The sequence below is a fragment of the Poecilia formosa genome, unplaced genomic scaffold, assembly GCF_000485575.1.
Source record: "Poecilia formosa unplaced genomic scaffold, Poecilia_formosa-5.1.2 Scaffold626, whole genome shotgun sequence".
Taxonomy (NCBI): domain Eukaryota; kingdom Metazoa; phylum Chordata; class Actinopteri; order Cyprinodontiformes; family Poeciliidae; genus Poecilia; species Poecilia formosa.
The window spans coordinates 53,202-80,683 of record NW_006800565.1 but is presented as its reverse complement, the minus strand read 5'-3'; the positions used below and the strand labels follow the sequence as shown (position 1 = coordinate 80,683).

Sequence of the window (27,482 nt, the reverse complement as noted above, 5' to 3'; positions counted from 1 at the left end):
AACAATTATTTTGACTTTAAACCGGTGCCTGGCTGTTCCTTAACTGCTCGGTCCACCACAGCCTCCATGCTTGTCCTCCTTCATCTCACTGCTGCATTTGACACTGTGGACCAAAACATTCTCCTACATCGTCTGCATGTGGAAGTCGGTCTCGGTGAATCTGTCCTGGATTGGTTTCAATCTTTTCTTTCCAACAGGCTGGAATGTGTCTGCCTTGGCAACTCCAAGTCCCAGGCCGTTAGCGTGTCCTGTGGTGTCCCGCAGGGGTCAGTTCTAGGGCCTATGCTTTTCTCTCTTTACTTGCTGCCTTTAGGTAAAATCATTACTCGGCATAACATTTCATTTCACTGTTATGTGGACAATTTGCAACTTTACATTAGAACGGGATCACCTTCCACTTCACCTCCGCTTATTGTGCTAACGTCCTGCCTGGAGGAGATTAAGTCTTGGATGAGCCATAACTTTCTTCAGCTAAACTGTTCCAAAACCGAGGCCATACTGATCGGAACGCCTCATCAGGTTCATCCTCGGCTCTGACGAGTATTTCATTCTCTGGACAAGACATTCCCATTTCCTCCTTTGTTACAAACCTTGGCGTCTGTTTAAAACCTGTTTTTTTTTTCATCTTCGCAATATTTCCAAAATTCGTTCATCTCTCTCCCGTTCTGATGCTGAGACCCTCATCCACGCCTTTGTCTCCTCCAGGCGTGTTGTCACTACTTTCTTATTCACTCTTAATCTCTCCACATGATATTTCCTAATTTCTTGTTTGAATTTTTCTCTGATTACCCTATACTTTTCACAATTAATTATTACATGTTCTTCTGTCTCCACGCCCAAACTCTTAGCTACCTGCTGGATGTTTGTCTATTAAATATAGTTTTATTTAATGCTGCATGTCTGAGCCCTGCCCACCCACTCAGTTTAAACTCCAGTCACCCAATGGGAAAAAGACAGTGTTGTGGAATTTTTTCCTTGGCCAGGAGTGACGAAAAACTGTTTCAAAAACCCGAAGAACCAGAGAAAGAATATATTCTTAATCAGTATTTATTCGAAGGCTAACGCATCGTTGAAGTCTGCTGACTGAATGCAGTCAGGACCTGAACACAGCGTACAGAGCTATGAGAGCTTCATTCATTCACAGAGTTTGGTTACAGAGCAGAATCCAACCTCAGGTATCTTCTTTCACTGGGGAGCGAAACACGTCATGGAAGAAACAATTTAATAACTTTATTGTACCACCGAGGCCTGAGTAGTAGCTTCAGAAGACTTTCTCATGAGCGCGTGTATTACATAAGAATAACTAAACTGTTCACTCATAATCATGTAGCAATCTTAAAATTTTGCACAACAGTTTCAGACCAGACTAATCGATCACAGATCAGCTGCGCTGAAGAAAGTTGAAAGACTGAAGTGTTTTTTATCTGATTTTATGTATTCTGTGGCGCTCACTGTCAGTCTTTCCTTCTGTACTCATTAATTGTTTTCATGTCATTAAAGTTCAATAAGGCAAACAATGCAGAACCCTTTTGCATGAATCATCAAAGACAGACGTTTGTCCATCAATCCGTTTTCTTACACCCTTTTTCATTGGGGTCAGGAGGGCTGCAGGTGGCCGTCCAGAGGTCAGCGGGCAAGAGGCTGGGTCACCTAGACAGGTCACCAGTCCATCACAGGGCAACACAGAAACAGACAATCACACACACCTAAGGAGAGTTTATACACAGCAATTAACCCGGCAGTCATGAGTTTGTATTGTGGCAGGAAGTCAGAGTCCCCAGAGAGAACCCACCATGCAGAAAGACCCCGGGCCAGGAATTGAACCCAGGACCTTCTTGCTGCAAGGCAACAGTGCTACCAACTGTGCAGACCCCAAAGACAGACGTGTCTTTTTGGAATGAGGGTGCTCACACAGAAACTCTGTAATTAAACCATCCATGTTTTGTCATTCTTGATGTTGAATTTTTCTCAGTCACTATGTTCTCTTTTTTGTATTATTTCTTATTTCCATTGGGGTAGGGTTACATCACATTGTATATCAGGACACTTCACTCATCTGTTAGCACAACTGGTGGAGATGTAACATATTAATTAAAGGGAGCAGATCAGAAAAGCTGTGAGAACGAAAGCTAACCGCTGGGTGCTAAACAATGAGCATAGATAACATAGATACTGAATATGAAAGAATGCTTATTTGATATGTAAAGACATGTTTAATTTGTAACTGGGCTGATAAAGAATAAAGTTTTGTTTGTAAGCCTTGCTTGTCCTGATCCTCCTCACCTGTAGGTGGCGGTAATGCGCCACGTCGTTGTTTATGCCATTATCTCCACAACAAGAAGCAGCAGCGCCAGCCGCAGACGCAGTTGGCCATTTGGCTCCTCCAGATGGTCTAACTGGTCTTCTTGGTGGTTTTGGGGGGTTTTGTGTTATTTCCAGTAAAACCAGTCAGTCTATCTCAGTTTTCAGCTCTTGAGACAGGAGAACGTCACTGAGCGCGACATGGCGGCCGACCGGCGCGAGGAAAAAGGTAGGCCATTAGCCATTAGCATTAGCATCACGGTGACGTATTTATTTATCAATATTGACCAAACACCCGCGAAATTCACAATATGTGTACGTGATATGTATACCTGACGGTGCACACAAGAGAATCACTGACCAGCAGCGGAGCTAAAGGTGCTAGTAGCTAATGGACGCTATTAGCATTAGCAAGACGGCGGCGTCTTTGTTCCTGATTGCTTCAGTTCATCTGTAGAAAATGATCCGTTTCTAGAGGTGATTCTCTCTCTAAGGCAGTGTTTATCTAACTTCTTCAGGCTGAGGATCAGATAGCAAACACTCATGGACCACCTAACCTGAAATTGCTCCGCGCTAACACAACTTGATATATAATGCAACCTGTAATAAAAAATATTAGCTTCTTAATTCACGTATTGTCGTTTTCTTTGGTAAATGTGACTGGCCACCACAAAGTCATGAACACGTCTAGTTGGGTATTTTGAGTTAGTTCCAGATTCAAGCCAGGGATGCCCAAAGTGGGTCCTGGAGGGCCGGTGTTCTGACTATCTGTGCTACCTCGTGTTAAGAGAATAAAATGATTAACTTCTGGCTCGTTATATTCTCCTCTGCTCCCGGATTCAATGATTCCATGCGTGGAAATAAAAGTCACACAGAGATGACAGCGTCACAATAATCAGCTTTTATTCATGACTGATGCATACCATCACCAGGAAAGCACATCGTATAACATCAGAAACCTCAGAGCACAAACACATTAATTTACCTGAGAAAGGGAAAAAGACAAAAGATGGAAACGACAAACAAAAAGCAAAGACGTCTTTGGAGAATTGCAAGAACAAATCTGATCTGTTACTTCTGTGTAGAAAGTTTTATAGTAAAAGGCGTATTCTCATCTTTAATTTATTCAAATAAGGCGTATCTTTGCTCATCCAACCAGGAGCTATCTCTGACCCTCTCTAAAGCCAGGAACTCCTGCTGTGTTTACGGCTTTTCACAGATGTGTGTGAAAAGCTGGAACTTCTCCTGATTGTTTTCCCACACAGATAAAGGGCAGTTCAAAAGATCCTAGCAAACCATCTGCTGTAACTACAGGTAACATAAAGGTCAATAGGGCAGACTATGTTATTGATTTTAAAACTATAATTAGGCTATTTCAATCAAGACATGTTAAGTTTTAAAACTAGCATACTTTAAATTTATTTTCTTAACACTCGTCAGATTTTCCTACGGTAGCATGGATAGATAACTAAGTCTATCTGTCAGTGCTACCCGTTCAAAACTGCTACCGTCATGTTTGCAAACAGAAAACTACAGCGGGTCGTTAATTTTAATGCATTGGATAACATTATCTGAGTGACTGAAGTGGAAGCTTAGGAGTTATGCTTAGCTTAGCATTGGAACAATTTATATACACAATGAAACCACAAGAAGATCACTTCCTTCATCTGAATATCCTACTCTTTTAAAATGAAAAGCTATAGATGTTTGCACTAATTATTTTATGAGAATATCCTACCTGTTAAAAGTATTTTAAATACATTGGTGTTTGTAAGAATAAAACAATATCAGACAGAGGAAAGAGGTATTTATTGGAATTAAATTAAAGACAAATACAACTCACCGCAACTCTCTTTTGCGCATTAATACGTTGTATGTCAGACTTTATTAAATGCAGCCACAATGTGTCCACCAAACTGCACAGATCACTGTGCACCTGAAATGATAGGATATGATTCATGTACACTGATATTACACGGCTATTACAGCTTCAGTCAGTATCGCTACCAACATGTATTTAGCAAAGTTAAATAAGAATGTAATTAAACTAAACTATTTTAAAATATAGGGAAAAAATAGCCACAAAACAATGTATTTTGTCCTGATTAACCTCCAAACAATAACTTGTTTAATGACATTGCAGACAGCAAACTAAAGCCATAAATGTATTTACAAGCTGCCCATAAAGTAAACTAAAAACATGAACCAATACAGCAGCTTAATGAAAGCCAGGTATATCAAAAATTAATAAAGCTGACCATAATCTGCGATGAAATGAAATGTCTACAGGTAGGATAAGAAATCTGCTGAGTCAGCAGATTGTGACGTAGCATCGATGTGGCATCGCCACAAGGTAGGACAGATTTACGGGTAGCACAGATAAACGGAACACCTGCATCCTCCATGTTTTAGTTCTCCCTGGTTTAGCGCACCTGGATCCAATGATGCTCATTAGAGGCCTAAGAAGAACATTGACCTGCTGAAAAGGTTGATTCTACCAGCAGGGAGAGAATAAAACATGCAGCACGCCGGCCCTCAGGACCCACTCTGACCATCTAAAGCATCAGTCATCAAATTGGTGTTGATCTACATCAGTGTTTCTCCACCCTGGTCCTCAGCCCCCCCCTCTCCCCCCTGCTCTGCATGTTTTAGATGAGCCTCTATTCCAGCTGATTCACCTGATTGCATGAACATCAGGTGCTGCAGATCCTGTTAACCCTCCTGTTATGTTGCGGGTCAAATTGACCCACGAACATTATTGCTGTACCTCAGAAACGAACATAACGGGAGGGTTAATCACCCAGAGATAGAATCCAGGTGTGGCAGAAGGGAAACACCTAAAACACGCAGGACAGGGAGGCCTGAGGACCAGGGTGGAGAAACACTGACCTATACTGTCCTCCGTATCAGCCAGTAGGCTCTGCTGTAATCAGATTATAATCTGCTGATTGTTTGTCCCTCTTTGCTGAACGCTGTGGATCAGTTTTAATGAACTACTCAGATATGGTTCGTCTACAGAACAGAAATAAACTTTCATAAATGCAGCCAATCTTCCGACCAGCAGGACTGAAGCCAAGAGTCTGTGCAGGACGTTGGTGAGGAAGACAGGGGGCGCTATGCACCCACAGCTGCTGGAAGCTGCTTCTTTTTTCTAAGGCCAAAACTTAAATATGAATGCCATGCAGTCTTATTCAGTAAGTTGGGGTATACGTCCTGATGAGGCTTTTTGAAAATAACTTTTTATCAGGTATTAAACATACTGAGAGATATAAATATGTGAAAACATCAGTCACCTCATGAATCCATATAATGTCTCAGTTGGTGAGACATTATAAAAATGAACTTTTCCGTCATATTTTATTTTATGGTTTATATCTGCTCAGTGGTTGTTTACAGTTCAAAATAGTTACAAAATTCAGCAATATTTTCTGAGAAGAATTATCACAATAATATAGTTTCCTTTTATTTCCTGATCTTATGAAATGCTCAAACATTAGATTCATAAAAATCAAAGTGATATTAAAAGCAGAATAACCGTGTGAGCCAAATGACTGGGCTTTGTAACCCTACCCTCCACAGCAGACCAGATATGATGCATCTTTAATGTAGCAAACATGTCTTTACTGTAAAATTATACAATAAGACAGGTTTTAATTCATCTTCGGATGTTTTTCTGTGTCGGCTGTGATTCTGCTGCTCATGTCTCTGTTGTGGAGCAGAGGAGCCACATGTTGCTGTATTGGCCGGTTAGCCGCTGCAGCGAGTGACGTGAACCTGCAGGAGCCAAAAATGGCCCCATATTCATCATCCAGTTTCTATTAAATGTGACTTAAGTTAAAGCTGAGATGTTTGAATGTGTAAAGTCTGTATTCTCTCTGCATGCAGATCTATAGACAGTTTGGTTTCTCTGTTTTAACCAGCATTACATGCAGACCCGTTGCCATGGCAACAGCTGCATGAGCCCACAGATTACATCAGGAACATAAACACAAAAAACATTTCAGACAAAGTGCTTAAAACCCCAGTCTGCTAGTTTTCTGTTTTTGAATTTTCATGTTTTGATCATTAACAAGTGATCACCTGGACGCCCGCTGTGATTGGTTCGCTAAGTTAAGCACCTGCTCCACTGATAATCTGTCAAAGTTGCAGCGCGGGTTCATGTTAGCCGACTTCCTTTATATATTTTAGTGGAAACATTTTGCTGGCTGTGAAACGTGCTAGCAGTTAGCCGCTTCCTGACTCAGCGCGGCGTCCAACCCAACAATCACTGATGGGACTCATTAGTTACATTTTATTTTGAAAAGCATAGCTGGAGGAACATGAAGGGAAAAAAAATTAGGAAATACTGTTGGAGACATGTTCCTGTCCGGACGCGTCCTCGACGTCCCTCAGAAAGGCTTAAAGTGAGGTCCAGCTCCGGGAATAGTTTTTCTGTCTTTAATTAGATTATTTTTGTAGTTTTAATTTTGTTTTTCAAGGCAAAAAGATTCCAGTCAGGCTTCTTTCTGGACGCCAGCCCAGCATGAGGCAGAGTGAAGACTGTCGGTTTTATTTAGGATCATAATTCCAGATCAATGATCAGATAATATTCATCAAGTTCACTTCAAAATAATGAACCCAAATATATCCCCCAAACCAGAGCAATGGGTTGGATGACTGGACTGAAAGTCACTTAATTCAACAGTAAAAATAAGTTAGAATACAACAATATGATGAAAAGTCATTCTTTGGTTTAAAGTTCAGTTATAACTAAACCAGAAACGTTTCATTCTGAGGTAGGAACCAACCTCAGCGCCGCTCGTTTCTCTCTACCTTTAATCAGCAACGCACAGTCAGGTAAAGCTGAGTGGCTGTTAGCAATAGCAGCTAACGGGTCCATACGCACACCTGCGCTGGCCTCTGATTGGTCCAAGACCAGAACCGTCACCAGAGGAAAAAGCTNGTATCAGCCAGTAGGCTCTGCTGTAATCGGATTATAATCTGCTGATTGTTTGTCCCTCTTTGCTGAACGCTGTGGGTCAGTTTTAATGAACTACTCAGATATGGTTCGTCTACAGAACAGAAATAAACTTTCATAAATGCAGCCAATCTTCCGACCAGCAGGACTGAAGCCAAGAGTCTGTGCAGGACGTTGGTGAGGAAGACAGGGGGCGCTATGCACCCACAGCTGCTGGAAGCTGCTTCTTTTTTCTAAGGCCAAAACTTAAATATGAATGCCATGCAGTCTTATTCAGTAAGTTGGGGTATACGTCCTGATGAGGCTTTTTGAAAATAACTTTTTATCAGGTATTAAACATACTGAGAGATATAAATATGTGAAAACATCAGTCACCTCATGAATCCATATAATGTCTCAGTTGGTGAGACATTATAAAAATGAACTTTTCCGTCATATTTTATTTTATGGTTTATATCTGCTCAGTGGTTGTTTACAGTTCAAAATAGTTACAAAATTCAGCAATATTTTCTGAGAAGAATTATCACAATAATATAGTTTCCTTTTATTTCCTGATCTTATGAAATGCTCAAACATTAGATTCATAAAAATCAAAGTGATATTAAAAGCAGAATAACCGTGTGAGCCAAATGACTCGGCTTTGTAACCCTAACCCTCCACAGCAGACCAGATATGATGCATCTTTAATGTAGCAAACATGTCTTTACTGTAAAATTATACAATAAGACAGGTTTTAATTCATCTAAGGATGTTTTTCTGTGTCGGCTGTGATTCTGCTGCTCATGTCTCTGTTGTGGAGCAGAGGAGCCACATGTTGCTGTATTGGCCGGTTAGCCGCTGCAGCGAGTGACGTGAACCTGCAGGAGCCAAAAATGGCCCCATATTCATCATCCAGTTTCTATTAAATGTGACTTAAGTTAAAGCTGAGATGTTTGAATGTGTAAAGTCTGTATTCTCTCTGCATGCAGATCTATAGACAGTTTGGTTTCTCTGTTTTAACCAGCATTACATGCAGACCCGTTGCCATGGCAACAGCTGCATGAGCCCACAGATTACATCAGGAACATAAACACAAAAAACATTTCAGACAAAGTGCTTAAAACCCCAGTCTGCTAGTTTTCTGTTTTTGAATTTTCATGTTTTGATCATTAACAAGTGATCACCTGGACGCCCGCTGTGATTGGTTCGCTAAGTTAAGCACCTGCTCCACTGATAATCTGTCAAAGTTGCAGCGCGGGTTCATGTTAGCCGACTTCCTTTATATATTTTAGTGGAAACATTTTGCTGGCTGTGAAACGTGCTAGCAGTTAGCCGCTTCCTGACTCAGCGCGGCGTCCAACCCAACAATCACTGATGGGACTCATTAGTTACATTTTATTTTGAAAAGCATAGCTGGAGGAACATGAAGGGAAAAAAAATTAGGAAATACTGTTGGAGACATGTTCCTGTCCGGACGCGTCCTCGACGTCCCTCAGAAAGGCTTAAAGTGAGGTCCAGCTCCGGGAATAGTTTTTCTGTCTTTAATTAGATTATTTTTGTAGTTTTAATTTTGTTTTTCAAGGCAAAAAGATTCCAGTCAGGCTTCTTTCTGGACGCCAGCCCAGCATGAGGCAGAGTGAAGACTGTCGGTTTTATTTAGGATCATAATTCCAGATCAATGATCAGATAATATTCATCAAGTTCACTTCAAAATAATGAACCCAAATATATCCCCCAAACCAGAGCAATGGGTTGGATGACTGGACTGAAAGTCACTTAATTCAACAGTAAAAATAAGTTAGAATACAACAATATGATGAAAAGTCATTCTTTGGTTTAAAGTTCAGTTATAACTAAACCAGAAACGTTTCATTCTGAGGTAGGAACCAACCTCAGCGCCGCTCGTTTCTCTCTACCTTTAATCAGCAACGCACAGTCAGGTAAAGCTGAGTGGCTGTTAGCAATAGCAGCTAACGGGTCCATACGCACACCTGCGCTGGCCTCTGATTGGTCCAAGACCAGAACCGTCACCAGAGGAAAAAGCTAACCCAGAGTGTCCTGTAGGGGCCGCTGTCCCTCCGTCTCTCTGTCCCCCCCGTCTCTCTGTCCCTCTGTACCCTTGTCCCCCGTCTCTTGGACGTCCTCAGCGTCTCGGTTCTGTTTCAGATGGGGAACTAAACGTTCTGGAGGATCTTCTGACCGAAGCGCCGGATCAGGACGACGAGCTCTACAATCCGGAGACGGAGCGCGACGTCGGTGACAAGAAAGGTACGGAACCGCCTCCCTCAGAGCCTGGACTCTGTTCTGGTTCTGGTTCTGGATCGGTTCAGTCTGACCTCACATGATGCCACTGTAAGCGATGATGTCACAGCAGCAGGTCCTCTCTCTCTCAGGAGTGAAGAGGAAGAGCGAGCGATCGGACAGCCAAGACGTGAAGAGGCTCCGCCCCTCGTCAGGCCACGCCCCCTCCAGGTCCTCTGGGAAGCGGGCGCTGAGCTCCAAGAAGCCGTCCAGCCCGCGCCGCCACGCCACCGCCTACCATCACGAGTACTACGAGGAGCGAAAGGGGCGGCGTGGGCCCCGAGAGGGCCCGCGTAGTCGCGGTGCGGAGGACGATCGGCGCCGGGAGTCACAGCGCGGTGTGGAGGCTCTGAGCCGGGTAACGACCCTCACCCTGAGCGCGCCGCCTGCCGCTCATGTCATCGCTCACTTCCTGTTTGTGTTTAGAAGCTGCGGCGCGACGAGAGGCGAGTGAGCCCCTCCCCTCACGGCGAAGACAACCAATCAGAGGAGGAGGCGGAGTACAGCTCAGAGCCGGCGTCGGGAAGCTCCTCCCCCGCCGCCTCACACGGCGACGACGAGGAGGAGGAAGAGGAGGAGGACAATCAGGAGGAGGAGGGGGAGGAGGGCATGGAGGAGGAGGAGGAGGAGGAGGGAGAGAAGGAGGATGAAGATGAGGAGGAGGATGAATATGATGAGCGTCATGGCGACGGGAACGACTACGACACGCGCAGCGAGGCCGGCGACTCTCGCTCCGCCTCCTCCGTCAGTTTCTCTGACGGAGAGTCAGGACGCTCAGGCTCCGCCTCCGAAGCCTCAGGTAACCATGGCAACGACCACCGTTCACCTCAGCAGCTGAAATCGGTGCTGTGCTTTTATTCTGAAATCAGTGCTCGGCTTTTATTCTGAAAGGGTCGGAGAAGAAGCGAGAGAAGCTGTCGTCGTCAGTTCGAGCCGTTCGGAAAGGAATGGAGAGTAAGAACCTTCCAGACCCGGTGGTACTGATCCGGCGGTACCGACTCGGCCCGCTGCCTGAACGCGCTTATGTCTTTGCAGATCCCACCAGCAAGCTGCGCTACATCCTGCGGGAAGCCCGCTTCTTCCTCATCAAGAGCAACAACCACGAGAACGTCTCCCTGGCCAAGGCGAAGGTCGGTCCACGGCCTCCTGTGCTGGCGGCGCCACCGCCGTGCACTAATGTTGATTACTGTGCTCTGTCTCCATGGCAACCGTGTCCTGCCTGCAGGGCGTCTGGTCCACGCTGCCGGTCAACGAGAAGAAACTGAACGCCGCCTTCCAGTCAGCGCGAAGCGTCATCCTCGTCTTCTCCGTCAGGGAGAGCGGCAAGTTCCAAGGTGCCTTCATCTGCTTCCTGATTCCTCCTCATCGCTATGACTTCCTGTTTCCATGGCTCTGACTTCCTGTTTCCTGCAGGTTTTGCTCGCCTGTCGTCAGAGTCGCACCATGACGGTTCTCCGATCCACTGGGTTCTTCCTGCCGGGATGAACGCCAAGATGCTGGGCGGAGTCTTCAAGATCGACTGGCTCTGCAGGTCAGCTGCTTCCGGAACCTGGACCGACCCGGTTCTGGATGGACCCGGTTCTGACAGCCCTGTGTTGCAGGAGGGAGCTGCCCTTCATCAAGACGGCTCACCTGTTTAACCCCTGGAACGACAACAAGCCCGTGAAGATCGGACGTGACGGCCAGGTGAGCCCGTCAAGGTCCTGGCTCCGGTCCCGGTTCCGGTCCAGGCTCTGGTTCCGGTCCAAGCTCTGGACCCGGTTCCTCTCCAACCCTACGCTCTGTTGCAGGAGATCCAGCCGAAGGTGGGTGCCCAGCTGTGCGCCCTGTTCCCATTGGACGAGAGCGTGGACGTGCACCACGTGGCGCGGCGCGTGCGTCAGAAGGGCCAGACGCCGTCAGAGCTGCGGCCGCGTGGCCGCCCACCGCAGCGCGAGCCGGGAAGGTTAGCCAATCACCGAGCTCCTCCCCCGCTTCCTGTTCTGCTGCTGCAACACGGCGCCACCTGCTGCCGGACCACGGACACGGCGCCGCTCTGTTGTTGCGCCGTTCTGGTTGAAGCTTTGAGTCAGGCAGGAAGTAGTTCCTCGGCGGCGTGATGAGGTCACCAGATTGAGGAGTTGATGTGTGATTGGAGCGCCGCCTGCTGATGATGGCGGCGGCAGAGCGGCGCAGGATGGAATTTCTCTCATGATGAAATTTTGTCTTTGCAGGAAGTTGTTTGGCGGGTAGTCGGACTGTGGCTGACCTTTCAGAATAAAAGGACGATGGACTGATGGGGGGGAGGGGGGTGGAACTGTTTCTGGCTTTGAGCAGGTGGGCGTGGCCGGGGGCGGGGCTTCCTGGCTTTCTGTGAGGTAAATCACAGAAACGAAGGACTTTTGGACTGACAGCAGGGCCCCCCCCACCTCAAGGACAGTGTTGTCCCCTCCTACCCCCCCTGCTGGGGCAGACTGTCGGGGGGAGGGGGGCTGATGGACTGATCTGGCGCCCGGGGGAGGAGCCAACGGACGCCGGAACGCCCTGATTGGTTGCTTGTGTTCAGGACTGTTGGTATGGAGGGGGCGGGGCTTGGGCTCAAAGGGGCGGGGCTTTCGGTGTTGATTAACAGGACTGCACCATCATCATCACCATCACCCTTTCAAAATAAGAGGGTCTGTAATGGACGTGATGAGGAACTGTTTGTTAGTTTTCCCTAACGGCTCCAGCAGCGGTATGTCGCCCTCCAGAGGCTTTCTTCTGTTTCCTTCCTGTGTGAGTGAGAGTGTGACTAGAGCCAGGGTCAGAACCAGAACCGACCCGACCGCAGGACTGTCGCTGGGAGGACGCTAACCTGAGCGCGGGTCTGTGGACCGGGTAACTGTCGCCATGGTGACAGGATCAGAACGGCAGCAGGTAATGTACCAGGGTTCATCACCATGACGACAGCAGCAGCACCTGGCTGCTCTGATCCCGCCTCCCTGCTCAGGCGCCTGCAGACGACGCTCAGGGAATACTGTACCTGCCTCGATGTGTGTGAGGCTGAGTGTGTGTGTGTGATTTTGTCCGCATGTGTGTGTCTTAATTGTGGACTTGTTCACGTAGGCGTCGACCTGAAGAGTATGACCTTCACGGCAGGAAGCGACCGCGAGCCGACGGCCCGCCCGACTTCAACCAGCGGCCAGGTGCAGATCACCTGTTCACATGCCTACTAGCATGCTAGTTTAGCTTGCTAACTAAATAGCTCAGCCTCTTCACCTGTTAGGTAAATGTTACCCGCTAAGCTGTCATTAACTGTTACTCATCACCAGGATTCATCCCAGACCTACGGAGCCAGCCGGTGGACAGGTGAGACTCACCTGGCAGTGGGCGGGACCTCAGTTTCAGGTAGAAAGTAAGATGTGATGTTTCTTCTTGCAGGAGATTCTCCAGTGTGAGACGAGACGTCTTCCTGAACGGGGTGAGTCTGGGGGCGTGGCCTCTGCAGCATGATGTCAGCGCACTCACCTGTATGACGTCTACCTGTGTTCACCTGTTTCAGTCCTACGACTACATGAGGGACTACCACCACAATGTGGGGCCCCCGGCTCCATGGCAGACTCTGGTATGGTTCTTGGTTCTGATTGGATCAGGCATGCTAGCTTACTGAGCCACCTCACCTGGCAGGTGCACCTGGAGGTGGGGCCAGGGCCGTTTTACTGGTTTCGATTCGACCAATCAGAGAGGAGTTAAATTAGAGTGTTCTGATTGGTTGCTGGTTCCCATGAGCCCGCTCCCTTAAGCCGTTTCCACACTGCAGAGTCCGGACCGGCATGCTTCGGTCCGGTTCCACTCGTGCTGCAGTGTTTGCGTATAACTGAGGCCGCCATCGATGCTGTGACGTCATCACGTTTGAAACTAAACGGTTTCCATGTAGCGGCCGAAGCCTTTTCCTCAGAGATGCGGCAGAAAACTTTCTCTTTCCTCGTTGACCGATCCAGTTGGTTCTGTTCATCAGCGAGTAAACGGAGGACAAAATGACCTCATCATGGGACCAGGTAACAGCAGAATATTGGGACGAATTCATCGCAAATTAAAAATAAAACTACTAAAAAGAGCACTCTTTACAAAATACAGTACGAACAGTTTAGTGAGAGCCAGCTGGACCCGACCAACGTCTGATTCTAAACCAATCAGCTGCTGGTTCTAAGCAGCCCCGCTTGGCCGGCCCGATTGGAACCACAGCTCTTGTGGTTCCAATCGGGCCGGGTGGAACCGGGTTGAAAGTTCTAATGCAAACACGGTCGGCCCTACTTTGAACCCGTTCTGTTCCTTGCAGTGCGAAAACGGCTTTAGGGAACTGGTTCTAAGCCCCGCCCCCGACCAGCTGACCCTTCCTGTTTGTGTGGACAGGCGGCGTACCCCGGCGTGGAGCAGCAGCCCCCCCACCACCCCCCCTACTACCACCACAGCCACCCCCCGCCGCCCCCCCACCAGGCCTTCCACCACCACCACCCCTCCCTGCCGCCGCACGAGGCTCCGCCCCCTCGCTTCAGAGACAAGCAGCGCGTGCCACAGCACCGCGCCTTCGCGTCCAGCCCGGTGAGTTCTGATCCGGTTCTAAAATGATCCAGATCAGAACCTGCTGGGTCTGACTTCCTGTTTCCTGTCCTGCAGCACGACTACGACATGCGAGTGGATGACTTCCTGCGGCGCACGCAAGCGGTGGTGAGCAGCCGGCGTGAGCGCGAGCGGCAGCGAGAGAGAGAGCGCGGCGGGCCGCGGCGCGACCGTGAGCGAGAGCGGGCGAGGGACAGAGACAGGGAGAGAGAGAGGGACAAGGAGAGGGGGCGGTACCGCAGGTGATCACTGAGCGCTCTTATTTTGACAGTCTGACTTCCCCTTCATTTTCAAATTATGTATAAATAGCTGCAGGATGACAACATCAGTGTTCACGTCCGTTTCTTCAATAAAGTTTCTTTGGCCAAACTTTTAATTTGAAAGTCCGTAAAAACTTTTTTATGGTGTCTTCATTTCCCAGAATGCTCTCAGTCTGTAGGCTGGGTGCCAACAGGAGGGTTGGGGCCTTCCTAGGGGTAACATGACACAAACAATACTGGTTTTATTGTGAAAGGTTGGATGTTTCCTGTTGGATCCTTCATATTAAAAGTTTTTTAATGTTCTACATGAAACCTGCCTGTTTTGTCACTTCCTGTTTGATTTCCTGCTGTCTGATTGGTTGTTGTCTTGCTGATTGGAGACTCGGAGGGGCCGGAGCCTGAGACTCTTCCTGCTAAATGAAGGATCCGGATCAGAACCGCCTCAGTGGAGTTCAGTCCAAAACTTTAGACCCGGCAGAATCAGAACATCCGACACACATTCAGTGGAAACTCAGAACTTTGAAGCGGGTCCAAATGCAAGTTTCAGACCAGAAAGCACTTCGACTTGGTTACCCAGAGTTCTTTTGGACCCGGTTCAATAACCAGACCTGCTTGAGTCAGGGTTATGTGACTCAATCTCAAGATAAATCAGAACCAGCAGTTTGGACCTGGTTCTTTATTATTGCTGGTCAGAAGAAACATGAAACCATCTAAGCTTCTGGGAGTATGAATAATTTTGGGCTTTGCAAACCTTTATAAAAGCTGGACCGGGTCGGAGGTCCAGAACATCAGTGGTCAGTTCCGCTCCTTTCAAACAACCGTTTCAGAACCAGAACCTGGATTTAAGTAGTTCCGTTAGGTTAAAACTACAACCAGCAGGTTCTGTTCGGTTCAGAACCCAGATCCTGCTGCAGGTTCTTTATGTTAACCATTTGAACGAGTTAGTGACGTCATTGCGGTTCGGTTCGCAGCTCAGGTTCTGATATGGTCAGCATCATTCAGAACCAGCGGGGGCTTTTGCTTTGAAGGGACCGGAAAGGGCTCCGAAGGTTACAGCAACTTCCGGTTTCTCTGGAGCCGCAGGTCCACGTCAGGGTGAAGTATCGCCGACACAGACAACCCGGAGCAGGACCGAACCGAACCGTGGCACCATGGCGGACGAGGCCACGCGCAGAGCCGTGTCACAGATCCCGCTCTTGAAGACGCACGCGGGCCCGCGGGAGCGCGCGCTGTGGCCGCAGCGGCTGAAGGAGGAGTACCAGGCTCTGATCCGGTTCGTGGAGCAGAACAAGGCTGCCGACAACGACTGGTTCCGGCTGGAGTCCAACCCGGACGGCACGCGCTGGACCGGGACCTGCTGGTTCGTACACGAGCTACTGCGCTACGAGTTTCGCGTGGAGTTCGACATCCCGGTGACGTACCCGGAAACAGCGCCGGAAGTAGCGGTTCCGGAGCTGGACGGGAAGACCGCCAAGATGTTCCGAGGCGGGAAGATCTGCCTGACCGAACACTTCGCCCCGCTGTGGGCGCGCAACGTGCCCCGCTTCGGGCTCGCGCACCTGATGGCGCTCGGGCTCGCGCCTTGGCTGGCCGTGGAAATCCCGGACCTAATCAGCAAAGGTCACGTGGTCCACAAGGAGAAGCCGCGTGATGTGGCGGAGTGACGTCAGAGGGGTGACATATGGACAAGGTTCCGGTTCTGGAACTCTCAGCTGGAACCGAAGTCCTACAGAAACAACACTTCCGGTTCTGCTGTGAGAATGTGATTGCACAGAAAATAAAGTTCTGGTTCCGAGTGTCTGTCTGGTTCTCTTACTACACACCGGGTCATGCAGCATCCTCAGGTGGTTCTGGAGTTCTTTAATCTGTTCAGTTTCTGGATAACAGAACCGGCACCACTCTGTAAACTGGGCCTGGTTCTGGATCTGCAGGTTTTCTCCTCAGTCAGGTTCTGAGTCCTGGTTCAGAGCTAAACTTCTGGATCTTGAAATCAGACGGTTCTGGTTCGTTTGCACAGAAGCAGCAGTGTGGTGGTGAACCGAGCCGGTACCAGAACCTCTTTGCTCTGGAAGTCCCACCCTTGTTGTGTGGCAGAATCAGAGGGTTCTGTTGAAGGCCCAGAACTTTCTGATTAGTTCTGAACTCGTTGGGATCCGGAAAAGTAACCCATAAGGTTCTGAGAACCGGGCCCAACACGCCTCAGCGTGAACGGAGGACCGATGAGGTCAGAGCTGGAGGTGCTCCCTGATTGGTGGAACCTAACTGTCATAATAATAATGAGCAGCAGGAGGCGCTGGTTCCCCAACAGAGTTTTATTAAACCTGTTTGACAGACAGGATGTAAAAAAGTAGCAGCTGCTCAGTACACCTGGATAAGCCCCGCCCACTCCGCTACAGGCCACACCCCATTTTCTATCACGTTGCTAGGCGACGACTTCCAGTCCCAGCTCTTCACGGGGACGCTCCAGGTGCCGCCGTAGTTCGCCATCACATAGTCCAGCGTTTCACATGGAACACGAACTTTGACCTCTAGGAGCTCCGCCCAGCACAGGGAGAAGGAAGGGAAGACATACCTGGAGAAGAAAAAGAAATATTATTCACATTCAGGCAAACAAGACCAGAGAAGAAGAAGAAGATGGCGGACGGCAGAGAGAGCTGCGCCACCAGGGGGCGCCACCCCTGGTGAATATGAACTACTGCTGACATGATTAATCTCTGCTTAGTAAATGGATCAGAACCACGGGCTTTTAAGGTAGCTGTAGTTAAACCTTCACATACATCACACATACTGTTCTGATTTGAGATCCTGGACCAGGTGGTTCTGGTTCTGGATCAGGCTGGTTCTGTTCGATGGACATGGAGACAAACAGAAAGTAGAACTCTTACTTGAACTTCCTGCCGCTCTTTGCCTGCGTTCCTCCGTTCCACACGACGTCTCCATCTCTGTAGAAGAAGAAAATGTCCAGTTTGACGTCCTCGCCCAGAAAGGACAGCTCCAGACTGTCCTCCACCTGCCCTTCAAAATAAAAGCAGACCACTCTTCAGTCTAAACCCAACCGACCGGGTCCGACGGAGAACAGAACCAGGACCTTTCCGAACTGGTGTTTGAGCGACATCCCGGCATCGCGGAACGCCGTCGTGATTTGGGGCCGGAAGTCAGAGATGAAGATCCCGATGTCGACGTCCCGGCTGTAGGAGATGACGCCGCACTGCCGGTACCACCCTGCAGGGGGCGGCAGAACCAGAGGAAAGGTGATGCGGCCAGCCCAGTGGTTCTGATGGGGGCAGGAACTGGCATTACCTAGACAGGTGCCGCTGCTGATCCAGAACGGGATGTCCAGCCGGCCCAGGGTCTGCGCCGCTAGCCTCAGCAGTACCTTCGCTTTCCTCCGGAACTCCACCGCCGCCGCGGACGAGTCGTCTGGGTAGAGCTGCACACACAGAGAGAGAGAGAGATAGAGAGAGGTCACATGACTCCACACCTGGCTCACCTCAGACAAACCTACCTGCAGGAAGCTGCGGGCGTCATGGTAACGGCACTCCAGGAACCGGGCCTCCTGCCGCTGCACCAGGAAACGGGAAATGTTGCGCGGGACGCGAACGTCCAGGCCGTCTACGACTGTCAGCAGCAGCTCCGGCCTGCAGGGGGCGACACAAACGTGATGTCACATCCAGGTGACGTAACAGTAACATGACCCCCACCAGGAGGCGCTGACCTATCGTAGGCCCCGGCGTGGCGCCCATAGTCCAGCAGCCTGAAGGGGGCAAAGGTCGGGTCAGCGGTGGCCTTGAGGCGCAGGGCGCCGTGCCACAGGTAGCCCCCACTGCGCTCGTACAGCAGCACCACCTGCAGAGAAGGACAGGTACTGCAGCAGCCCAACACCTTCCAGAACCAGAACCGGCAGCACCTGGACCCACATGGATGATGTAACCGTGGAGACGGAACAGGAAGTGCAGCGGGATCTCTTCTCCCGACAGGGTGTCCAGGCTGGCCAGTCGGGGGTCACGACCTCTCACCTCCAGCAGCTGGAAGCCCTTCTGCTCAGCAGCCAATAGGAAGCCAGGCTGCACAGAGACGGAGGCGTTAGCAGGAAGCCGTGTTCTCCAGCAGGAAGCCAGATCCTGACGGCGGTGCACTCACGCTGAGCTGCCATTGGCTGGCCGGCAGAGCGAAGGACGTGATTGGCCGGCCGGCGCACAGGAAGCTGCAGTGCGGCTCGTGCATCGCCCGGTCCCGCTGCCGCAAAGCATCCTGGGAAAGCAGAGCAAGCGCGGCGCTGTCGGCCAGGAACAGCGGCAGCCGGAAGAACTGGGCCAGCGCCAAGAACTTCTTCAGGTTCTGCTGCAGACAGAGGAACCGGGTCAGGCTCAGGCGGAGCTCGACCGGGTGGTTGCCGGTTCTGACTCACCCATTGGACCTGGCTGGACATCACGTGACCTGCAGGGTCCAGCAGGTGGAGGCCTGGTTCCTGCAGAACACACAGAACTGTTAGTCCAGGTCTGGTTGATGATCAGTCCAGGTCTGACTGAACAGAATCCATTTGAGGGTCCAGAACCTCACTCACAGTCCTCTGGCAAAGGTCCGACTATGGTTCTGCACCAGAACCAGAACCAGGACTGACTCAGTTACAGAGCTAGGACTTCCTGCTGCCAATCCGTTTGGGTCCTTGTTCAGTAACTGGGTCAGAATTTGGGTTGTTCACTTGTTACAGTAAAGGGTTCAATTAAAATGATCTGAGCTTTGACTAGGCCATCCCAGGACTCCTCAGCCTGTCCATTTGGTTCTGCTGGTTTCTTTTGGGTCGGATTTCCAGGCCAGTTCTCAACCTGCCTCTGGTCCGTGGGCGCCCCCTAGTGGTCTGTGAGGTACTGCATGTAAACAACAGTTTATTTGGTGTGACGCTACAGCTAGCTTACCAATGATTGTGCCATAATGAATGGAAACACTATTCATGGCAGGCTGCGGCGCAGAGCCCCTCGCTGACCAACTGCATCTTTAAGTAAATGTTTTATGTCGTCCGTCTACTGGTGAGAGAAAGAGTTTGTTTTTCCAAAATCTATTTTCCTTTAAATTACAAATAAACCTAAAATGTTTTTTAGAGCCTCAGCAGTGAAGGCAGAGACCGCTTTGATTTCCATCATTGGTTTGGAGACTGTTCATGCTTTTATTGTGGCAGTCTCATGTACTAACAGCGCCTCCTTCACATGAGGAGAAACAAAGACAGCGAGTCTCATGTTTTCATTTCAGGTTGTGTTGTTGCAGGATGACAGATGGGGTTCAGAGAAGTCGGTTTGATAAATCAGCTTTTATATAAATCCAAACCGGATTCCAGAAAAGTTGGGGCACTAAACAAATTGTGAATAAAAACTGAATGCAATGATGTGGAGGTGCCAACATCTAATATTTTATTCAGAATAGAACACAAATCACAGATCAAAAGTTTAAACTGAGAGAATGTGTCATTTTAAGGGAAAATATGTTGTTTCAAAATTTCATGACGTCAACAAATCCCAAAAGGTTGGAACACGGCCATTTTTACCTCTGTGTGGCATCTCCCCTTCTCCTTACAACACTCAGACGTCTGGGGACAGAGGAGACCAGTGTCTCAAGTTTAGAAATAGGAATGCTCTGCATTCATGTCTGATACAGGCCTCTAACTGTTCAATCGTCTTGGGCCTCTTTGTGGCACCTTCCTCTTTATGATGCGCCAAATGTTCTCTATAGGTGAAGATCTGGACTGCAGGCCATGTCAGAACCCGGATCCTTCTCCTACCATGATGTTGTGATTGCTGCAGAATGTGGTCATTATGTTGAAGAATGCAGGGTCTTCCCTGGAAGAGACGTCTAGATGGGAGCAGATGTTGTTCTAGAACCTGAACATAGATCTCTGCTTTAATGGGGCCTTTCCAGACATGCAAGCTGCCCAGGCCACCAGCTCTCATGCAGCCCCAGACCATCAGTGATGCAGCTTCTGAACTTTGATAACAACTTGGGTTATCCTCGTCCTCTCTGGTCCGGATGACATGGCGTCCCGGTGTTCCATAAAGAAATCCAAATCGTGACTCATCTGACCACAGAACAGTCATCCATTTTGCCTCCCTCCATGTTAAATGACTCCTAGCCCAGTGCAAACGGCTGAGCTTGTGGAGCTGCTTAGAAATGGCTTCCTCTTTGCTCTCTTTCAGCTGGCAGCGGCAGATGGCACGGTGGATTGTGTTCACTGACGATGCTTTAGTATTCCTTAAGTATTCCTGAGCCCAGGCTGTCATTTCCTTGACATTCCTGTTTGAGGTGCAGAGACGTTTAAGGGCCTGGAGATCACCAGCATCCAGTAGTTTTACAGCCTTGACCCTTAAGCACAGAGATTGTTCCAGATTCTCTGAATCTTTTGATGATGTTATGCACAGTTGATGATGAAAACTTAAAAGTCTTTGCTATCTTACACTGGGTAACACCATTCTGGTGTTGCTGCACTATCTTTCTGCACAACAATGGTGGAATCGGTGATCCTCTCACCATCTTGGCTTCATAGAGACACTGACACTGTAAGAAGCTTTTTATACCCAATCATGTTGTCAGTTGACCTAATTAGTGTTAATTGGTCTTCCAGCTGTTTGTTATATGTTCAATTTCCTTTTTCCAGCCACTTATTGCTACCTGTCCCAACGTTTTAGGGATTTGTAGACACTGAAATTTTGAATCAACATATTTTTCCTTTAAAATGTTACATTTACTCAGATTAAACTTTTGATCTGCCATCTATGTTCTTTTACGAATAAAATATTGACATTTGCCATCTCCACGTCATTGCATTCAGTTTTTATTCACAATTTGTTTAGTGTCACACCTGTTTTGGAATCCGGTTTGTATGATAAACACTAAATATTCTCATCATCAGTTATAATCTGAGGATCTACAGATTATTTTGTCTCTGAAAACTTCTCCTGTATTTCACTGGNCCTGCTAAAATTGGCATCACAAAGTGTAATATAGAAACTGAAGTAGTACCTGTTAACATCCCGCTGCTGCTGAGTAAGACCTCATTGAAAAGGGCAGGGACTGTTTTGGACATGAAAGGGACAGTAGTGATGTTCAACCAGCCTGTCAAACTGGACTTTACTAGTTCAGGTCATTATTGTGTAAACATTGTGGACAGGGAAAACAGAAGTTTCATTCACTCTGATAAGCTATTGCAAGCTAATGAGGAAGAAATACTGACTACAACAGACAAGATGAACACAAGTGAAAAGATGAAAGTTCTGGAGAAACTTCATAAACAGTTTGGACACGCCTCTGCTGACAAAATACAGAGACTTTTGACTAATTCTGGCAACAAGGACACAGAATGTGACAGTCTGCTGAAAAACATCGTGAACCAATGTGAAGTGTGTCAAAAATATTGTAAGACCAAACCAAAACCTGCTGTCGGCTTACCATTGGCATCTACATACAATGAAACTGTTGCTGTAGATCTGCACGAACTTGAGCCTGGGGTTTGGTACCTACACATTATAGACCAGTTTACCCGTTTCAGTGCTGGTAGTGTCTTAACCACCAAGAGGTCTTCTGAAATAGTCAGACGTTTTATTCATGATTGGATCAGTGCGCATGGCCCACCACAAAAGTTGTTCAGTGACAATGGTGGTGAGTTCAATAATGAGGAAGTGAGAGACATGGCCGAGAACTTTAATATTGAAGTCAAGACAACACCTGCTTACAGTCCATGGAGCAATGGACTGTTGGAGCGCCACAATCAAACTCTGACAGAGATCCTGCTGAAAGTCAAAGCAAGTACTGGATGTGACTGGAGCACTGCCATGGACTGGGCCCTGATGGCAAGGAACTCTATGCAAAGTGTCCATGGATACAGCCCACATCAGCTGGTGTTCGGGCAGAATCCTAACCTGCCTTCTGTATTAATAGACAAAGCTCCAGCTCTAGAGGGCACCACCAAGAGTGAATGGGTTGCCAAGCACATTTCAGCCTTGCATGCTGCAAGAAAAGCTTTTACAGAAGCAGAATGTTCAGAAAGGATACGGAGAGCACTAAAGAAACAGATGTGGCCCATAGACGAGCGATATGAAACTGGAGACAAAGTCTTTTACAAAAGAGTGGATTGTCCAGAATGGAAAGGACCAGGAGTGGTGATTGGTCAAGATGGTGCAGTCGTTTTTGTTAGACACGGAGGCACCTGTGTCAGAGTCCATCAACTCAGATTGAGGAAAGTTACTCACGAGAATGAAGAACCTCAGATTACCTGCGATGAGAAGAACAGTTGAGGACAACACACAGTGGACATCATTGAAGAGAATGTAGAAGGAGACACTATTGCAGTAAATCCTGAGAATCATCATTTGCCTGCTCCTGAAAATGCAGAGGCTGAGAGACTGCACTCTGAGAACACCATCATAAAGACAGGTCAAATTGTGACATTCAGAAATGCAGAGGGTGTCTCACAAAAAGCCAAAGTGTTGGGACGTGCCGGCAAAGCAACTGGGAAATACAAGAACTGGTTTAACTTGGAGCTGCTTGAGCCAGCAGAAGTGGCTGGCAACAGTGAGTCAGCTGACCTGTCACAGTTGGAGGATCTTCACATCCAGGCAGATGCTGAGGATACAGATATGCACGAGGATGTTTTTGTGAGTAAGGACATATCGTTTGATGAAGCAAAGGAAAATGAAATAAAAAGCTGGAAACAGAACCAAGTGTTTGAGGAAATTGAGGACAAAGGACAAAAGTGTGTCTCTACTCGTTGGGTGTGCACTCTGAAAGAGACTGAAAATGGAATAATGCCAAAAGCAAGACTTGTTGCATGAGGATTTGAGGAGCTACAAGTTTCTGACCTACAAAAGGACTCTCCATCCTGTGCCTCAGAGTCACTGAGACTCCTGGTGGAAGTTGTATGTCAAAAACAATGGGAACTTCACTCTATGGACATTAAATCTGCTTTTTTACAAGGAATGCAACTGTCCAGAGCCATTTTCATCAAACCTCCTCGAGAGGCCAATAGCACAGGTGTGCTTTGGAAACTTAAAAAATGTGTGTATGGTTTAGCTGATGCTTCACTGTATTGGTATAACAGGGTAAAAAGCATCATGATTGAAGCAGGAGGCGTCATGTCTCAGGCTGACCTGCAGTTTTCTATTGGCTGGATGAGCAAAAAAATGTAACTGGTATACTTGCTTGTCATGTTGATGATTTTATATGGGGTGGATCACACATGTTTTCAGAGTCAGTCATGCCTCACCTGAGGTCAAAGTTTAATGTCGGTCGTGAAGCACACAATAGCTTTTCCTATGTGGGTGTAGATCTTGTTACTNATAAACACTAAATATTCTCATCATCAGTTATAATCTGAGGATCTACAGATTATTTTGTCTCTGAAAACTTCTCCTGTATTTCACTGGAAGCAGGTTGAGTTTTTCCTTCCACACAATTACTTTAAATCAATCATCTGTAAAATATAATCTCCGTGTGTTCGCCACAGCCAGCAGCGCCCCCTGTGGGCCAGCGAGTAGAGGAGGAGTCCATGCCTCCACCTCTACCGTGCATCACCAGCAGGAACCAACAGAACTGTTCTGATCGGTCCCAATTCCTGAAACAGAAGAAGGAGTGAGGCAGAGGATCTGGACCGGAACCAGCTGTTCTGCATCCAGTGACCCACTTCAGTCCGAACCTGGACTCTCTTTAACACAACACATCATACCTGAGCGAGGAGTCCCGCCCCTCACCTTGCTGACGTAGTTCCGGTAGTAGTAGAGCTGGAACAGCAGGAACGCGCAGCTGCTCGCGAGCAGCAGCACAAACACGAAGGTCCGGTTCACACGAGGCATCCGGTACCGAGCCGTTCATGACGTCACAACCCAGCCATCCTAACGCGGCTACGAAAGGAAACACCGCAAACCGTCCGCCGCCATCTTTAATGTTCAGCAGAGAAGAAGCTGCTCATTTCCTGCCAGCCCCTTCACAGTAAAAGTCCGTCTTCCTGTTTGAATGAAAATCATTTTAGTGACTTCATTGATCATCAGATGACTGAATTCATCCTTTTTGTTTCCTACCGGAACTCCTGAGGTGAACCCAGCCCGGCCCTGGTTCTGATCCAACACGCAAAGGTTCAGAAAATCTCACTAAACCCAAAAAGGACGGCTGGTGGGTTTATAAATAAAAAATAGAAATCTATTAATTCATTTCGGTAATTATAAAATAGACTCAAAATACCTGTGTGTCTAATACTGGATTTGTAATCCATAAGCATCTTTGTGTGTAACTTGGTATGGTTTTATCTGCGAAACTCCATTTGTAAACCTTAACTCAGCTGTAAATATAAGGTCATGTGTACAAATATGAACAAATGACGAATACAAATTCAAATTACACACACAATTACAATTTCTACAAATGTTACATTTCTACACATAGATTTTTTTAACTTCAGCCTCAAAAATCTGATAATTAGGTATTCAAACCTTCTCCTGTGCCTACAAATGTTAAATAAAACCAAAGTGCATTTTTGCACAGATCCGGTTACGATGCACGAGGATTTTTGAGACTTATTTCAGCTTCCAACAGACTCCAAACAGAAATCAGATGTCCCAGCTTTCCACCAGCATTTAAACGCACCACTTATGCACAAATGTGAGGCGTAGGAGGAGATTTGAATTTGTAAATATCTACTAAATGTAACATTTGTAGAAATTGTAAATGTGTGTGTGTGTACTTTATTTTGTATTCGTAATTTCTTCATATTTGTTCATTTGACCACATATTTACAAGTTACAAGTTTATGCAAATTTTTTTTACGGTTTACAAATCGTGTTTCACAGATACAACCATCCAAAGTTACATACAAAGATACTTATGGATTACAAACCCAGTATTACACATTTAACATAGTTAATATTGTATAGAATTCCACTTGTCATTACTTCGCAGTTTGGGTTCATGTGTAAAGGGTGAAACAGCACCCCCTCCTGGTGGTTGGCAGGGTTACATATAGTGAACACAAACATCTCGTTGCCAGTTCATGAGAGATGGGCGCGAGGCAGGTTCACTGAGTTTAAGGCTCCAGTAAAATGCTATGTTAGCTTGTTGCTAACATGAAATGCTGTCCCTCGTAAGGTGATGAACCCGCTGTGATCAGTCCATATTCTGTTTCGCACAGATAAACGACGTTTCATCTCATCCTGTCTCCTGGCCCTTATTCACACAACGCAGAACTGATTTATGCTGATCGGTCAGAATTACCGAGGTTACACACACACAGGTATTTTGAGACTATTTTCACTCCATACTATTATGTTAATTTATCAATAAAGCTCCTGATTTTATTTATTTCACCTTTAATCTCATTCAGACAGGAGGTTTCACTTTATGAGTAAAATCCTTTTCCACACAAAACAAGCTGACAGAGACTAGTCATCTAGGCAACAAGCTGCTGGCCCGGTTCTGGTCCAAACCGCAGCAGGATCATAATAAAAGGTTCTGGAAGGAGCCAGAAAGTATCTACTTAATAAGTTAGAACCACTACTGATGACAGCAGCAGAAGGAACCTGGGAGAAGAAGGTGATACAGGGTCAGAGGTCATCTCATCCTGGGAAGAACCCAAGAGCTGTCGCCATCATCAGCAAGAGGTCAGAGGTCACATTTATTAATGAACCTGAGTCTGAGTGTGGAAGGAGACCAGGGGCCTCGTGCATAAAAGACTGAACAGTTTTCACAATAAAACTTGGCGAACGGAAAAGTTTAGAAAAGTGTGGATCACAAAACAAAGGGATGCATGAAGCCGCAGGTGGCCGCGCACCTTTCCTTTATTAATCCTAATTTGCCTGTCGCCTCCATAAATACATAAGAATGTAAATTAGCATAAATACCCGGAAGTCTGCCACCACGTGGGGCAGTAACCATGGCAACGGCCTTGTTTGTAGCAGAATGAGTATTTACAACAATAATTATATATTTTATTTAAAAGGTGCTTTGAGGCACATAATGTCACCTCACAAAAATAAAGATACATTTAAAAGAAAAAATCCAGATTAATAAAATAAAATACAAAGAGATCTAAGTGCCTGAACAGCAGCAGGTCAGCTGGGATTTAAAGAGACAGTCAGAATAAACTGGACGTTTATTATTAGTAGAATCATGTGAATAAGTTTTACATTTACAGAATTAAGATGCTTTATGTCCATAAGGCGCTTTCACAAAGCGGGCGGCTGGATGGCTGCAGCTGGACCGGTACCGGTACCGCTCGGCTCCTTCTTTAAGTTCTGCTCAGAGCCCCAGGATGATCACTCTGGATGAATTTAAACACCAATAAACCATCAGATCAATATGATCTCTGATCAATCCTCCCTCTGCTCTCCATCAGAGCCAAAGCTCCACATTTACGGCTCACCTGGATGCAGCTACTGATATCCGTGTGACTGCAGACACACCTGGATCACCTTAAATAATCAAACCTGTTGATTAGTTTTACTCAGCAGGTTGGAGTTCCCCACTTTGACCTCGGGGCTTCCAGTCCATATTCGGATTGTTACTCCTTTGTTTTATTTGTACTACATGTCTATCCACTAGGGGCACTGTTATGCCAGGAGCATATGTTATGGGTTTGTTCGTCTTCGGTGCTCTCAGTCTGTCTGTTCGAGAGATGCACATGGCGGAATAAAGCTGAATAAAGAAACGAGTTAGTTCTTTTATTTAACATTGGTAGCCGAGGATGGTTAGTAACTACAGAGTTCCGCCAACGTTTGAGGAAGGAAAGCCTCACGAAAGCTGGAAGAATGAAGGCAACATTTGGACGAGAGTTACAGATTTGGAGTCGAAAAACAAGCGCTGGCTGTCGCCCTGGCCCTGTCTGGAAGAGCGCGGGACACGGCGATGGAAACTCCGGTAGATGATCTAAACCAGGGGTGTCAGACTCATTTTGGTTTAGGGGCCGCATGCAGCTTAATCTGATCTGCAGGGGGCCACACAAGTAAACTCATTGCAAGATTAAATAGAACCAATAAAAGTGGACTTGTTGATGATTTTTATATTAAACGAATTTCACTTTTACAAAATATATTATGAATAATCTCAGCTTTTAAGAAAGGTATCTGCAATTTCAACAA

General features: G+C 47.2%; 3 protein-coding genes across 7 annotated transcripts; 2 read left to right on the top strand and 1 right to left on the bottom strand.

Moving 5' to 3' along the window:
* The first annotated feature begins 2,305 nt into the window (after positions 1-2,305).
* On the top strand, positions 2,306-14,679 carry ythdc1 (YTH N6-methyladenosine RNA binding protein C1). Of its 3 annotated transcripts, none has more exons than XM_016665840.1 (16): positions 2,307-2,530; positions 9,404-9,505; positions 9,631-9,896; positions 9,968-10,337; positions 10,430-10,492; positions 10,574-10,668; positions 10,764-10,872; positions 10,952-11,069; positions 11,140-11,224; positions 11,329-11,483; positions 12,623-12,702; positions 12,829-12,865; positions 12,938-12,977; positions 13,059-13,121; positions 13,910-14,098; positions 14,174-14,679. In XM_016665840.1, the coding sequence occupies exons 1-16, from the start codon at positions 2,503-2,505 to the stop codon at positions 14,360-14,362; spliced, it is 1,989 nt and encodes a 662-aa protein (XP_016521326.1). In that variant the 5' UTR covers positions 2,307-2,502; the 3' UTR covers positions 14,363-14,679. The 3 variants fall into 3 exon arrangements, with proteins under 3 accessions (XP_007541776.1, XP_016521326.1, XP_007541777.1); XM_007541715.2 differs by having other exon boundaries at positions 9,965-10,337; XM_007541714.2 differs by having other exon boundaries at positions 2,306-2,530; positions 9,965-10,337; positions 12,938-13,121.
* Positions 11,096-16,176, top strand: ufc1 (ubiquitin-fold modifier conjugating enzyme 1). The gene is made up of 2 exons (XM_007541713.2): positions 11,096-11,100; positions 15,506-16,176. Exon 2 carries the CDS (start codon positions 15,528-15,530, stop codon positions 16,038-16,040), a length of 513 nt encoding a protein of 170 aa, XP_007541775.1. The 5' UTR covers positions 11,096-11,100; positions 15,506-15,527; the 3' UTR covers positions 16,041-16,176.
* Positions 16,177-16,671: 495 nt separating this feature from the next.
* Positions 16,672-24,334, bottom strand: fktn (fukutin). Of its 3 annotated transcripts, none has more exons than XM_007541711.2 (10): positions 24,108-24,332; positions 18,785-18,844; positions 18,517-18,714; positions 18,294-18,440; positions 18,092-18,222; positions 17,882-18,014; positions 17,677-17,806; positions 17,465-17,598; positions 17,262-17,386; positions 16,672-16,948 (listed from the first exon to the last, which is right to left on the bottom strand). In XM_007541711.2, exons 1-10 carry the CDS (start codon positions 24,207-24,209, stop codon positions 16,735-16,737), a joined length of 1,374 nt encoding a protein of 457 aa, XP_007541773.1. In that variant the 5' UTR covers positions 24,210-24,332; the 3' UTR covers positions 16,672-16,734. The 3 variants fall into 3 exon arrangements, with proteins under 3 accessions (XP_007541773.1, XP_007541772.1, XP_016521327.1); XM_007541710.2 differs by having other exon boundaries at positions 18,517-18,717; positions 24,108-24,331; XM_016665841.1 differs by having other exon boundaries at positions 16,860-16,948; positions 17,262-17,391; positions 18,517-18,717; positions 24,108-24,334.
* Between the last annotated feature and the right edge of the window lie 3,148 nt (positions 24,335-27,482).